The following is a 14758-nucleotide window of genomic DNA, read 5'->3' as shown; positions in this document are numbered from 1 at the left end:
TTGGTTGTATTAAAGAAACAGATAGGAAAAAATGGGTGTTGTTCCCTAGGAGAAGCTAGCTAGTGGAACAAAAGAGGTCATATGGTAGAGTTGGAAGAGACCACAAGGGCCACCCAATCTAATCCCCTGCCATGCAGGAAATCACAATCGAAAGCATCCCCGACAGATGGCCATCCAGCCTCTGTTTAAAGACCTCCAAGGAAAGAGACTACACACTCCGAGGGAGTGTGTCCCACTGTAGAACAGCTCTTACTGTCAAGAAGTTCCTCCTAATGTTGAGATGGAATCTCTTTTCTGTACTTTGCATACATTGTTCCATGTTCTAGTCTCTGGAGCAGGAGAAAACAAGCTTGCTCCATCCTCAATGCGACACCCCTTCAAATACTTAAACAGGGCTATCATATCACCCCTTAACTATCTCTTTTCCAGGGTAAACATAACCAGCTCCCTAAGTCTTTCTTCATAAGACATGCTTTCCAGATCCTTCACCACTTTGGTCGCTCTTCTCTGGACATGCTCCAATTTGTCAACATAATTTTTGAATTGTGGTTTGCTGCTCTTCCAGAAGCCATTTGCACTTTTAGATCATGGTTACAGGACCTCTAATTATTCATTATGCATTACTGTGTAGGCCACTAGAATAACTTTTTAGACTCTTGTGACTCTTTAGTATTTCTGGGCTATGTGTTGAATATCTCTTATGAGTTTATCACATTAGTGAGATCCCATGGGCAAACGGGATTTAAACGTGATTTAACATGAAAACCCCCCAGAAATGCCCAAAGTTTATCATATGATGTTGCAGGTAATGTGAAATAACATGAAGTTAAATCACAGTTAAAAAAGAGAAAACCGGCAGCTTTTTACTTTCGGAACATCCCGAAAGTAAAAAGCTGCCGGTTTTCTCTGCTTTAATTGTGGTTTAACTTCGTGTTATTTCATTTTGGAAGCAATTTGGTGTGGAGTTTCTCATTTTTCCAGACTTCAGTTTATTCCATTTTGCTTCTGCATGAGTTTGCAATTCCTCCCACATTCTACCTTGCAAATAAAACAAAGAACCCTCCATTTAAGAATTCATGAAGATTTTTATACACCTTTATCCTAACATGTACAGAACATTTTTTTTTTTACTTTTTTCCTAATGCACACATTTTTTTTACAAGACATTTTTGGGAAGGTTGTATATTTATGTTCCCGTTATAAAGATTTTTGTGTGCCTTTCTCCCAATATAGATATTTTAACCTATTTTTTAAAAAATGTAAAGGACATTTTTGCAGAATCCAGGGAACTGTGAATCACAAAGAGCAATCCCGTTCTAGTTCACATATTAATTCAATAAGTGCGAACTTGACAAATTTGTATCGGAATGTATACTGAACAACCCCCCCATTCCTAAAATCACACGCAGCACAACCTTGTAGGACATAAATAGAACCACCTGGATACATTCATATGGACATTCCTGGTGCAAACTAAATGTGAGAATGAATTCTCAGACTTGCAGCCATGTAGAGAATGACTGAAGTCCATAGAGAACTGAACTGTTGAGCATTTAGACTAGCCCTACCTGACCTTGCATCCTCCAGACATGTTGGTCTTCAGTTCCTATAATCCCCATCTGGTATATGCAATGGCCAAATTGGCAATGAATAACAGGAATTGTAATCACACAGAAGTGGAGAGCACCAAGCTGGGGAAGACCTGCTTTGTCATAGCAAGCTCAAATGAGTAAAAAGAAATGGAACTAATTTGAAATAAACTAATTTTAGCAGCGCTAAGCCCCCACCCAGCACTAAATTTTGTCTTGTACACACTTGGCAGTGGTCCTTCCTTGGAACCTCTGTGAAGCTATAATTGAAACTATTCCCACATACCAGATTGTGCCAGGGCAATTGCTTGTAGTTTGTTAGCATCTGGAATTAATCATACAGCCCTGAAAACATTTTCTCAGAAACATTTATCAAGCTTTAGCAAATGCCCAACAACATAGATGGCCAAGTTCTTGTTTCTTTTTATTTTGTTCACACAGAGAAACATATTTCAATAATAGAGAACTTCTGCTATGTAAACCTGACATGCAGTTCTGGCAAGAAAACTCTTGGCGATCAAGGCAGATTGAAGGCAGCTAGAGAAATGTTTATATCTGCAGACTTTGAGCTTGAAACAAACCAAAAGGAGGTGACAGGTTGGTTGGAAAAGAACACACAATACAAATGAAAAGTTCTGTTTCTGAGAGAGTATATTGCAGTTTGATCATTAACTTCTCTATCTTTCACTTACATCTTCATGCAAAACAAACAAAAGTATCTCCTGTTTTGAAACTTTCATCCCTTTCTCCAAATGTGGCTAAATGTTATCTATATTTAATATCTTTTCAGGGTCCTTGAAAATTACTGTAACTCAGAATAATATTTACTGTCATAGTTAATGTGGCATGCATTCTCAGTTACTGCACTTACTACTCTTTTGGACCCAATGTTATTATTTATTAGTGCTTTCTGCTCCTGATCACCACCACCTATACCTTTCTAGACACATGCAATTTGAGCTGTGCACGTAAAAGGACTGAGAAGAGGCTGCGTAAAGCAATCAGAACCTTGCGGAAGGTAATCAACAAAGAGCAATTCCATATTCGCCTTTCTGGTGTGGATCATGATGTGGCCAGAAAATCTCCCAGGGTACTTGATACACAGGAGCCCTGTGGCCTTGGTCAAAGGCACATAGATAACAGATGTGGTAGGTACAATTGCTGTAGGATTCATTGATGTGATGCATTTGTAACCTGCATACAGAAAACCAATAGTGCTTATATAGCGTTATAACTAAGATTTCACACAAAACAGCTAATTTCAGGAAGAACAAATTGCTCCATTTGTGTGGGCAAAGATTACAAAACTGATGTCAAAACTGTTGTTTTTGAGCTTATGTTGTGTTGTCATTATCAACCCTTCCCTTGTTTCAGTTGTGAGGTTTGTGCTTTATCCATAATCATACGTTCCTCAGTTATAGCATCATCTCTTTGTTTCATAGCACTTAGTGTACAAAGTGTTTTATCCCATTTATCTCTAGATAAAGGGGCAAACGTAAAGCGTGCTTATTCAGAATCAGATGAAATTTCATCCAGAAAGAAGAGAAATGAACAATATTGTGATGTTTAACACACACTTTGAATCAAGGTCTGTAAAGAAAACTAGCAGGATTACAGTAACTGAACAATGTTCATACATTCTTTTAGAGGTCTCCATTTTGCTCCAGATTAATCCAATAGTTATGGAAATAAATTGTGATTCTTCTGTTTGGATTCATGCTCTCCAATGCATTTGGCATCTGTACATTCTGATTTAGCTCACATTACATGCTAAACCATTGACCAGCATGGCAAGTTAGAGCCACAGTATGGCTGTAAAAGTTTGGTCTTAATATATCTTGTTTTGTCATCTGAACTTACAAACAAGGGTTAATATTAACTATGGTTGTTTGAAACAATCCAATTAATGTGTTTTTGACAAAACTCCATAAAATGACAAAGGTTGACACTTGATTATGGACGGTCACACAATGATTGACCATAACAACACAGTGATAAATACGTATTGGTTCTTACCCATTCTGTCTTCATAGACATACTTGCCCTTCACACTTAGCCCAGTGGTGGTGCCCTCCAGATGTTTTTAGACTACAAATCCCATCAGCCTCCATCACCATAGCTAAAGATGTGCAATTATGGTTCTTGTAGTCTGAAACATCTGGGAAGGCACTGTGTTAGGGATGTTTCTTGGTAGACTTCACTGTGGAAAACTTATCTGCCATACAGATTTCAGGCTAAGACTTTCCAAAACTTTAAATTGATAAGACATATGATGCTGTAGTTTTAGATTTTATCTTGGGGGGAGGGGAATTGGAACATTGTAAGGATACTTTGATATCATTTGCTGCTTTTAATCTGTGTAAACTACAGGTTTTATGGATTTTTAAAAATATAGGTATATGATAGTTTACAAATGTGGCTTTGAATAAATACATTTTCCCTCCACTTTAATTGTATTATAGAGAGTATGAAGTGAGCTGTCAACAAGCAGAAACATAACAACTTGTTCTGTGAGCCTGATCTCATTTTTAAAAAAGACAAAAGAAAAAAGTAAACAAAGAGAGCTCTTTGTCTTCAATGTTTTTTGTACTAGTTCTTTTCTAGCTGATTCCCAACATCTTGCAGCTTTCTTTCCTTTCTAATGGAAAGATCTTGAAAGAGGTGCCAGGAGGAAAATAAATTTTGCAAACCAAAGACAAATAACTGTCTGTTCTGCCAACCTGTTGCTTCTAAGATAATAGACTTAAGTCCTAAGTCCTAATGTGTATAAATTTCCCATATAAGTGCAGCCTGTGAACCAGTAAAAAACAAAACCAAAAAACAATATAGAGGGGCTCCTTAGGAATAAGTTTCTTTCTGGGGTTTGCATGTGTCTTGTTTCTGATGCAGTCAGGGCATGGCTCTTAAGGGAATAGTTAGTTGTGGATCACGACCTCTTTTATGGGGTTCACTTTTTTAAGTCATTGAGACACTATAGTATTTGTCCATAGCATCAAAAACCCAAAGGCTAAACATGTTGAATAGAAGGAAAGAGCCTTTAAATGTCTTTATAACTCTTAATCCTGGATCCCTGTGGGTGCCTCTCTCCCCCTACCTTTCTTTTGCATCAGAAAAGCTTTCACTCCTTGACCCAAACAGTTGTCAAGAGAAGGATTTTAATGGCCATTGAAGACAGACAATGAAGGTACTTATAGGAATGAAGTCTGTTGAAGGCAATTGGTTCTTGACTTCATTTGAAGGAAAACAAACAGGTTGGAGGAAATTTTAAAAAGCAAGTAAAGAAACCTCAAGGGATCACTGATGTTGTGTTGCTGTTTCCAAATCTTTGGTCTTTATTTTGAAAACAGGCACTTGGTTGTACTTTGTAACACATGCTTGTGTTTTATGCTGCCAGACTAGTAAATTTATTAGTACCATTTTTAGATAAATATCTGTGCTGAAAAATTTGAGGGCCTGACACTTTTATTTAGAGTTTCCTCCACACAGAAGGTCAGTTTTGTTTCCCTTGCTTTTGTGATACAATGAACCCCCCTCCCTTTTTCCCCTCTTGCACTCGGATCTTAAGAGTGCCCACAGCAAGTTACGCAGGCAAAAACATTGTTTTTAATTGTTTCTGAATAGCCAAGGAGTATTTTGGCCAATCTAGGGAGCCAGCATGGTGTAGCGGTTTGAGTGCTGGACTACAACTGGAGAAATGGGTTCAAATCCCTGCTAGGTGACCTTGGGGGAGTCACCATAAGTCTGAAATGACTTGAAAGCACACAACAACAACAACAACAGACAACAACAGCAGCAGCAACAACAAAAACAACAAAGTCTGCCTCTCAGGCATTCAACCTTCTGAAACTCTGAAGTCTGAACACTTCTTTTTTGCAGAGCTATAGAAAGTAGTAGTTATGCAGTAAAAATTATGGTTTTCTATTCCCTCCCACAAATCTTTTTTTAAATTATATTTATTGAAATAATAACATATAATTACATAAAGAACATCAAAATAAAAATAGAATAACTACCCTACTCCACTCCCTCACCTACATAGATGACATAGAATATACTAGCAACACAAAGAGATGACTTCCCACCCTGCAATTCCAAAATAACTTAGCGAATATATTAAACTTCTCTGTTCTACTTAAACAATATTTATGTTTTCTGACTAAAACTTGCAAAAAGAAGGAAATGTAGTCTTCAAATTTGTGTTTCATTTCAACTCTTCCACAATATTAATGATGTGCTGTATAGGGAATGCGATGGCTACAAAGACTATAGACCTTATCGCATTGCCCCCTGGGATGTGATGGGGGCGTGATGAAAGGGAGCGGGATGAGAACAGAATGGGTGCTACCACCCATTCTATCGCACAGCAGAACGCCACCACCAGAAGTTCCCATTGCGTTCCAGCTCCGTCCCAGAGGAGGCGATTTTCAGAAATGCTTCTAAACAGTTCCTGAAAAACGCCTCCTCTGGGATGGACCCGGAACACAATGGGAATTTACGGCGGCATTGGCAGCGTTCTGCTGTGCGGTAGTATGGGTGATAGCACCCATTCTGTTCTCATCCCGCTCCCTTTCATCACACCCCATCACATCCCCGGGGCAATGCGGTAAGGTTCTATGTGTAGTGCTTATTTGAGATGTAAGCTAACATAGAAGAAATGTTCACCTATATGTCCATGTTTTAGTTTGCATTAAACTAAAAGTTTCCCCTCCTTTGGAAATTTTTTGAATCCTTAATTAGCTACCATGCATTTCTTTAACAAAATTATGAAATCAGGGAAATTAACTTATAAATCCCTTTTATGCCGTAGTCCATTGGTTGTGCTAGCCAAGTATTGTTTGAGTATTGTATGAGTTGCAGCAGGTCCCAAGTAACTTTAACTCGAAATGATAGTAGCCAAACATAAGATGTACTAGCTGCAAAGCATACATTATGTCTCAGCTATGATATTTGCACAGTTCTAGATATTAAAGAGACCTAAGAGCCATTTATACTCACACACCAAGAGTATTCACTTATCAGACCCCTATACCCAGCTCTTTAAAGACTCTGAGCAAACTCTTCTAGAAAAAAAAAGAAGGTGAACAAGCCTCATTCTTTTCCTTGAAGGTGCATCTTTCTTTGAGAAAATATCACTCTTCACAGGGAAACCAGAAGACTTTCCTCCTTTAGGGTAACTAGATAATCTGACTAGATACTGTGTGGCTGTCAGATACACAACACAAACAAGAGTTCCCAAAGGAAGACATAATAGGGCACAACATTCCTCCTAGTATTTCCGTTCCAGTTATGGAAATACATGTTAGAACAGATATTCATCTGTTCATTAATCACAGTATTAATCATGTATCTGTGTTCCTTGCAGAGAGCTCTTGTAGCAGCTTTGAGACTAACTGAAAGAAAGAAGTTGGCAGCATGAGTTTTCATGGACTTCAGTCTACTGCATCTGAGGAAGTAAACTGAAGTCTATGAAAGCTCATGCTGCCAACTTCTTTCTTTCAGTTAGTCTCAAAGATGCTGCAAGATCTCTTTACAGACTGATTCCACAGACTAACATGACTATATCTTTGAATTTTGCCACTGTTCCTTGTGCAAGTGAATGATGGGTTTATTTTCCATTTGCAGATTACTAGTGTCATTTGTATGGTGAAACTGTACAGTTAGTCCTGTGTTGAAGTATGTTCAAGGATAACAATGTTTCCTAATTCATTGGGATAATATATCTTTTGCTATAATGAGTAAGCAGTATCACAAAGATTGAAGGCTTCTACTGTAAAATATTCACCCATCATATAAAAAATGTCCATTGATACAGTGTGACTGACTCCTCTTTTCAGCTAGCTGCAGTGTTGGAACATATTATCATGGAGAACAAGAAGGCTGCATTTTATGTCCTAATGGAACTTATCAAGACAGTGAAGGTCAAATAACTTGTGAACCTTGCCCAAATCCTCAAAATTCAGGAAACCAGAAAACAGCTGGAGCTCGCAATATATCTGAGTGTGGAGGTGAGAATGTTGCAAACTATAGAGGAACAAAAAAAGATGAACTGATGTTGCCTCTACCTCTTTCGTACATAAATTCTGGAAGTACCTATTAGCACAGACTTCAGAAAACATGGCAATGCCAGAGGTTAAGTAGACAATAAAATCCTTACATGTTTGCATCAGTCTATATTGTCTCTCTACTGCATATGTATGCAGGCTAACAATAGTTAATAATGTATTGTGATGAAATATACATTCTAATTGTTATCTTAGTGTTGTCTATCTAAAGCATACAGGAAAAAATGATAGCATATTTACAGAATATTGCTGTGGAATATTTATCTGATCAGGGGCAAAGTTTGCCTACAAGCAGAATCATGATTCTTACAATGTTGTTCTTTGCTGCAGCTTTAGGAAGAGTGGAAATAAAGGAAAACTAAGCCAAAGTAATAATAATAATAATAATATTTGTGACTAAGGAAAATACAAAAGCCATTGGATATCATTGTCTAGTAGTTTGGAACAGCAGACATTGTGCTAAATATGATTTTGTTTTAAGTGCAATCCAGGCATGCTCCAATTATTCATTTATGAGAAGGTTTTATAACACAGACATAAAGAGCAGTATGATTTCTTCAAGGCAAGTGGAATGCCAATGTCAACATTTAAATATTCATTTGAATCTTATAGGACCTCTTTGCAGCATTTCAGAATGTTGAGAAAGCAGGGGGTTAGGAGGAAGGATGTGGTTAAAGACCATAGGCCCTTCATCTTACCAAAAGGACCACACTGTCAGCTGACTACTATGTGTTACTACCTTTCTCATCAGGTTAAAATGCAGTTGTATTTAGCCACCCAAAGACTGTTTGAAGCAGAAAAGGGCTTCTGTTTGTCCTCTTAATGCAAGAATCAAAAGCAAACAACAAGAGGCCACATAGTTTGACTTAGGCTGCATCCGCACTGCAGAAATAATGTAGTTTGACACCACTTTAACTGCATTGGCTCAATCCTATGGAATTCTGGGAACAGTAGTTTGTTCCCACAACAAACCATTGTTCCCAGAATTCCTCAGCCTTAAGCCATGGCAGTTAAAGTGGTTTCAAACCAGATTATTTCTGCTGTGCAGATCCAGCCTAAGTGAAGCCACTACCATCCATGCAGCCAAAGCACCAGCATGTTAGTTTAGTGGCCGTAAATCCTGCTGTGCTTCTCAGTCCCTGATTGATCAGTGGATTCCATCAGACTCTCTACTCATTGCTGTTTTTAAGCAAAGTTCTATCACTTTAGCAAAACTGAATGGTGAGAGAGCCCACCCCCCTCTTCATAAAGAATATTTATCAGAACCAAATGTCTACATATATTCTAGTATCTAGGCCTTCATGAGTAGGATTAATCTCTGTCAATTGTATCTTAGAAAGATAAATGTGATCAAGAAGAGGACATGAAAGCTGTACCTGTTGATAGCATAAATGTGGATTAATAAATGATATGTTACATCTATGACTGTTGGTGTTTGCAAGCAATGGGAAGATGCACCTCCGCTAGATTATTATTAAATTACCCTGTATAAAGAAATCATTGCTCAAACTCATATATAGAATAATATATGAGTCCTTTATAATACAGATAGAATATCCCTTATCTGGAATTCCAAAATCCACAATATTCCAAAATAAACCATATGAATGGCTGACAAAAAAGCAAAACAGGTTGCCCCTTTGTGCTGCCTTCAGGGCAGCTTGGAAGCACAGCATTTACACGGCGCATGCTCCAAAGCCACCCAGCAGCTGCCCAGCTGTTTACATGGGGGAGGGGGCTTCATGATGATCCGGTGGCTGGAACGTCATGAACTCGGCTTACGGCTGTGGTGTGGGTGGCAAAGCTGGCTTTTTGCTGCCCAAAAAAGGAGCAGCTATTTTTTCCTTTTTCAAGTGGCTTCGAGGAGGATTGGGGCTGTGGTATGCAGTTGCTGCGGCTCCAGTCCAGCTTCAAAAGGGCAGTTTGAAGCCATCACTTCCACCGGTCTATTTTGCCCCATAGACACCTTTGTTTTCTGGAGGTTCAGTGTATACAAACTTTATTTCATGTACAGAATTATTTAAGATGTTGTGTATAACATTACCTTTGTGCTATGTGTAAGATATATATGAAACATAAATGAATTTCATGCTTAGACTTGGATCCCATCTCCAAGATATCTCATTATTTATATGCAAGTATTCCAAAACTCCAAAAAAATCTGAAATCCAAAGCACTTTGGGTCTCAAGCATTTTGAATAAGGGATACTCAACCTGTATCTACTATAGTAGCAGAAATTGTTTTGTGTGACTCTTACAGCATGCCCTATGGACTCTTTAGCATACTAGTTTTGGTTTTGATTGTTGTAATAAGTCCATAGAGCTCAATATGGTTTCTTTATTCATAAGCCAAGGTGGTGCTCCCTGTTAAACTCAGTTCACTAGCTGTAAACAAAATTCCTGATCTCTGATCATGACCAGTTAATGCCTTATTTGCTGCAAACTTAAATAACCTGAAATGAAGCCAAGACCAACTGAACCCCCCTAACAAAACAGCCATTCAGTAAGGTGATTTATTGGAGCTATAAACCAAAACTAACAGTTTTAACAGCTCTTTAAAAGGACACAATTTCACAGTATACCCAAACAGATGTGGCAGTAATCCTGTATCTTGCAGAGCAGTCTAATCACATGACCTGCCATTGCAGTCAGCTTGCTGCAAATTTGAGAGACAGATTGCTCAGAAATATACATAAAGAATCTGCAGGGAATTATGTATACAATCAGGTCCAGTAGACTAGCTTTACCTGTTGTAGAAAGATACCAAAACAATTCAGAAACAGAAGAGATTATGTCAAGCTGAAGGCTTTCATGGCTGGCATCCATAGTTTTTTGTGCGTTTTTTGGGCTATGTGGCCATGTTCTAGCAGAGTTTCTTCTTGACGTTTCGCCAGCATCTGTGGCTGGCATCTTCAGAGAATTCAGAGAAGAGATTATATTAAAGGCCCACTAACATGAGTATAATTTAATTATTTCTTTTAAATTTAACATTTTAAAAAGACTTTAAAAACATTTAATCATTTAATCTTTTAACATTTAAAGCATGTCCTTCATTTCACTTTGCTTGTGTGTGTGCATACATGTGTGGTACACAACATAGTTTATGCCCTTGAAAAGGGTGTGTAATGATTATAAGGACAGCAATACACCAAGCTACCATGCATATATCCTTTGTTTGAATGGTACTTCAATGAGGTTGCAATACAAAGCTTACTGAAATAAATGGAAAATTATCAACAGCAGTTACAAAAGTTCTCTGACACATAGTAATCCAGTCCACTGCAGGCATATTGAAACATAGCAGGGGCCATAATAAATCCCGGCCAACTATTGCAGGCTCTTTCCCATTTTCCCCTAGCATATACACCGAGGACAGTAAGAGTATAGAGAGAATTTCTCATTACTGTTTCCTTGACTGAGCAGGGAAAGTAAGCTGGATAGAACTATTAGGAAGAACGTATAGGGTTCCCATTCCTCATAACAGCTTTACCTTCTTGCCTCTGGTGGCTTCCTGGTACCAGTTCTGAAAAGTGTTGGAACACAACATAAGGCAGCTAGATGGGTTACACTTGACAAAGTAGCAAAACACTGAAAACTATTTAGACATCTATATGAATATGAGAGGTAGCTAGGGAATGTGTTATTTAGTATAATGGAAGGCAATTGACCCAGTGGACAACTTTCTCAATGTCTGGCTTAAGTCAGACATTGACATGGCTTTCCTTGTGGGCAATAAAGAAAATCTGAAACATCATTATAAAAAAAACTACTGTGGTACCATGCTATGTGGTTCTTGTTTTTAATTCACTTGCTTCAACTGTTTACACTGATAAAATGTCTCCTTTTCTCACTGTTTCTCTCTGATGATGGGATATGCCACCAATTAATGTTCCTGTACCTACCAGTATATTTTTAGGATCTTCATACATTTCATAAATTATACTAATGAATGTATATTTCCTCACTCCTCAGGACTGTGCTCACCTGGTGAATATTCCTCTGATGGATTTAAGCCCTGTCTTCCATGTCCTTTTGGAACATATCAGTCCGATGCAGGTCGCACATCTTGTTTTACCTGTTCTGGGGGCTTGATGACAAAACGTACCGGTGCAACATTGTTTCAGGATTGTGAGACTAAAGGTAAGAGCCCAGAAATCTCAAGAATCCACCAGAAATTTATGCAGTCATATTTATTTCTTTTGTCAACTATTAGAAGTGAAACAAATACTTTTCTTCCAAAATGGCTGCAGTCAGGGATCCAGTGCCATCCATGGGGAAAGGCAATTGTATGTTATTTAGTAAAATACTGTAGCCTTCACTGCCCAAATGATACTGTAGAAAAGGAAGACTACACTATCATAGGAGTTTATCGGATCCCATGCAGAAACAGGATTTAAAAATCCGGGAAAAAAACGCAAAAGCGGAATGATTTTTAGACATGTCAGGGTTAATAAGCAATAATGTGACATTAATCTGAATGGAAAGTCGACAAATCCCACTCCTTTTTACTTTTGGGATTTTCCGAAACTAAAAAAGGAGGGGTTTTTATTTACTGTCCATTCGGGTTAATGTTGCATTAATGCTCATTAACCCTTACATCATGTGAAAACCTGCAAAAGCCACTTTCTGTTTGGGTTAATCACTGACGTTGTTTGAAAATCTACCCACTTTTGAAGGTTTTTTCAAATTTAAATTCAATTTTTGCATAGGATCCATCCCATGTGATAAACTCCATATACTAGGTCAAAAGTGCTTGTTGGGCAAAAAATGGTTGAAATGAATATATGCAAGGAAGCAAATCAGACAAAATCACAGGACCACTTCACATGGGCCTTTATTATGTCAACGCCACTTATTAGTAATTTCTTATGCGGATATCACTTCCTAATAAGAAGGTGCACACATGTCTCATACACATGTGTTTTTGAATGATGAATGTCTACGTTATCTACTTTGCCACATAGACATGAACTGAAACTCCTTCCTATGTGGTAGATTAACAAACTTTGTGAATATGCTACAGAACTGATTTGTGCATTCATTGATAACACATTACATTGTACATATACTATAGGTATGTGTAGTTTTATCTGAACAAAAGTAGCTACTGATGAATTTACACCTTTAGTGGAAAGCTGCAATGAATTATGTATTAACCTGTAAAGGTTATCCTGCTATCCTGCTTGCTTATTTTCTTCTATAGTACAGTGTTCACCTGGTCACTTCTACAACACTACTACACATCGGTGTATCCGCTGTCCAGTTGGTACATATCAACCTGAGTTTGGTCAGAATTACTGCATTTCTTGTCCTGGAAACACAACTACTGATTATGATGGATCAACAAATGTAATACACTGCAAAGGTAAATAATTGTTGCATTTGATCAGAAATGAAAATGACAGTATCAGCTAGCTGCTATGTGTGAGAATGGAAAGCACATTAAATTTTAAGGTTTCTAAATTCAATGTAGTTTGGCCTTATTATACCACCTCCCTGTGGTGTCTTTTCTTACATTAACACAGAAATCCAGGTGACCCTTGTGTGTATAGTTTTTCACAAGAGAGTTCTCTAGTGGCATTGCTATCCCCAAGAAAGACTAATACAGTGCACCCGTGTCACATATGGGCACCTTTTACGTGGCTTTCAGCTTATGCTGAAAGCTGTGCCAACGGGGTTGCAATGGTGCACGTGCCACCCCATCCATCATGCACAAGCCCCATTATTTTCACTGGGGCTCAACCATATGCATTATTTGCCTTACGCAGAGGGGTCCGGAACGCATCCCCCACATAAGGCAAGGGTGCACTGCACTAATATTGGGATTAACTGTGCCATCATCAGTTTCTGCCACATGATTACCTGTGGAGAAATCTTATTATATGACATGGGATGATGCCGTGAAGGATAATTTGCCATACTGTATATAGGGTAACAGAAGAGTGTGCCATTGTGTGATTATCTGTTTGCATATTAACTGCACATATGGTGATGTTTCAGTTTACATGGACAGAGAACAGGTCAGCAGAGTCAATGTGGTTTCATCCCAGCTGGCCTGTGTGCACACCATTGTGGTGTTGCACCAGGTTTGGCTTGGTACATGTGGTCACCATCTGGGCCCCTAGATTTTCGGCCAGATTAGACAAGCCCTTGGTCACCTGGTAACAGCAAGTGTTCTTTGATAGGCTCTGCTGGGAGTTCCTCCACTGCCATGACAGGACAGTAGACTAGTTGCTGCATTGTTAGCTGCCATTGTTAGTTGTTGTCTTCTGCTCTCCCTCAGGATATTCTCCTGCCAATTCCATCAAGTGATCTTTGGCTGCATCTACACTGCAGAATTAATGAAGTTTGTGCTTTAACTGCCATGACTCAGTGCTATTGAATTCTGGCATTTGCAGTTTAATGAGATATTTCGCCTTCTCTTTCAGAAAGCTCTGTGCCACAGCAAACTACAGACCCCAAGATTCCATAGGATGGAGCTATGACAGTTAAAGTACCATTAAACTGCATTAATTCTCCAGTGTGGCAGCAGTCTATCCCTTATTAAGAGTTTTGTGGCAGTATATGTTTTTGTCTCTAAGGATGTTATCATACATAGGTCCTATGTGCTTCCATCCCAAAAAAGGTTAAAGTGGTGGCATCCCAGAAAAGCAAAAGCCCATTTTCTATTGGTTATCACACACAGAGCACAATAAGGGGTGAAAAACACATTAAAGTGGGTCCAATATGGATTTGGCTATCAAAAGGAGACAAACAAATCTCCATTGACAGCATAGAAATACCTTTTCTGAGCATGCTCAAAACTGTCATTTCTACAAATGCCTCCCCCACATGCTCCAGGGAGGGGAGGGGATATGGGAGGGGGGTAATCCTCTTTGCTACAGAAGCCCCAAAAGGTGTTTCCCTTTGCAAACTCCAAAACCACACACACACACACACACACACACACACACACACACACACAGGGTCCATAAGCCTGCCTGATTCCATGCCCTCCTTTTTCAAGGTATGTCCTCCATTCCCCCCCCCCCCCCCCCGGTTCAGGAGGACTTCCAAAATGCCCTCTCTCTGCCTTCTTCCAGTAGCTCTCTGGGGAGCTTAAAGAGG

The 14758-nt window shown here is 38.8% G+C and overlaps 1 protein-coding gene across 3 annotated transcripts in view; it reads left to right on the top strand.

Moving 5' to 3' along the window:
- SCUBE2 (signal peptide, CUB domain and EGF like domain containing 2) overlaps positions 1 to 14758 on the top strand; it is a 55741-nt gene that overhangs the window by 34362 nt on the left and 6621 nt on the right. For 2 of the 3 annotated variants that reach the window (XM_089523463.1, XM_089523461.1), the window contains 5 exons: positions 2031 to 2186; positions 2534 to 2737; positions 7424 to 7594; positions 11624 to 11791; positions 12855 to 13016. In XM_089523463.1, the coding sequence (XP_089379589.1) occupies positions 2031 to 2186; positions 2534 to 2737; positions 7424 to 7594; positions 11624 to 11791; positions 12855 to 13016 (861 nt within the window). The remainder of the gene's footprint in view (positions 1 to 2030; positions 2187 to 2533; positions 2738 to 7423; positions 7595 to 11623; positions 11792 to 12854; positions 13017 to 14758) is intronic. The other variant, XM_089523462.1, reaches the window with a different exon arrangement.

Source organism: Sceloporus occidentalis, unplaced genomic scaffold, assembly GCF_023333645.1.
Source record: "Sceloporus occidentalis isolate IW3139 unplaced genomic scaffold, rSceOcc1.0.p SCAF_4, whole genome shotgun sequence".
NCBI lineage: Eukaryota > Metazoa > Chordata > Lepidosauria > Squamata > Phrynosomatidae > Sceloporus > Sceloporus occidentalis.
Note: the sequence above shows the minus strand (reverse complement) of the source record. Positions and strands in the feature narration are given on the sequence as shown.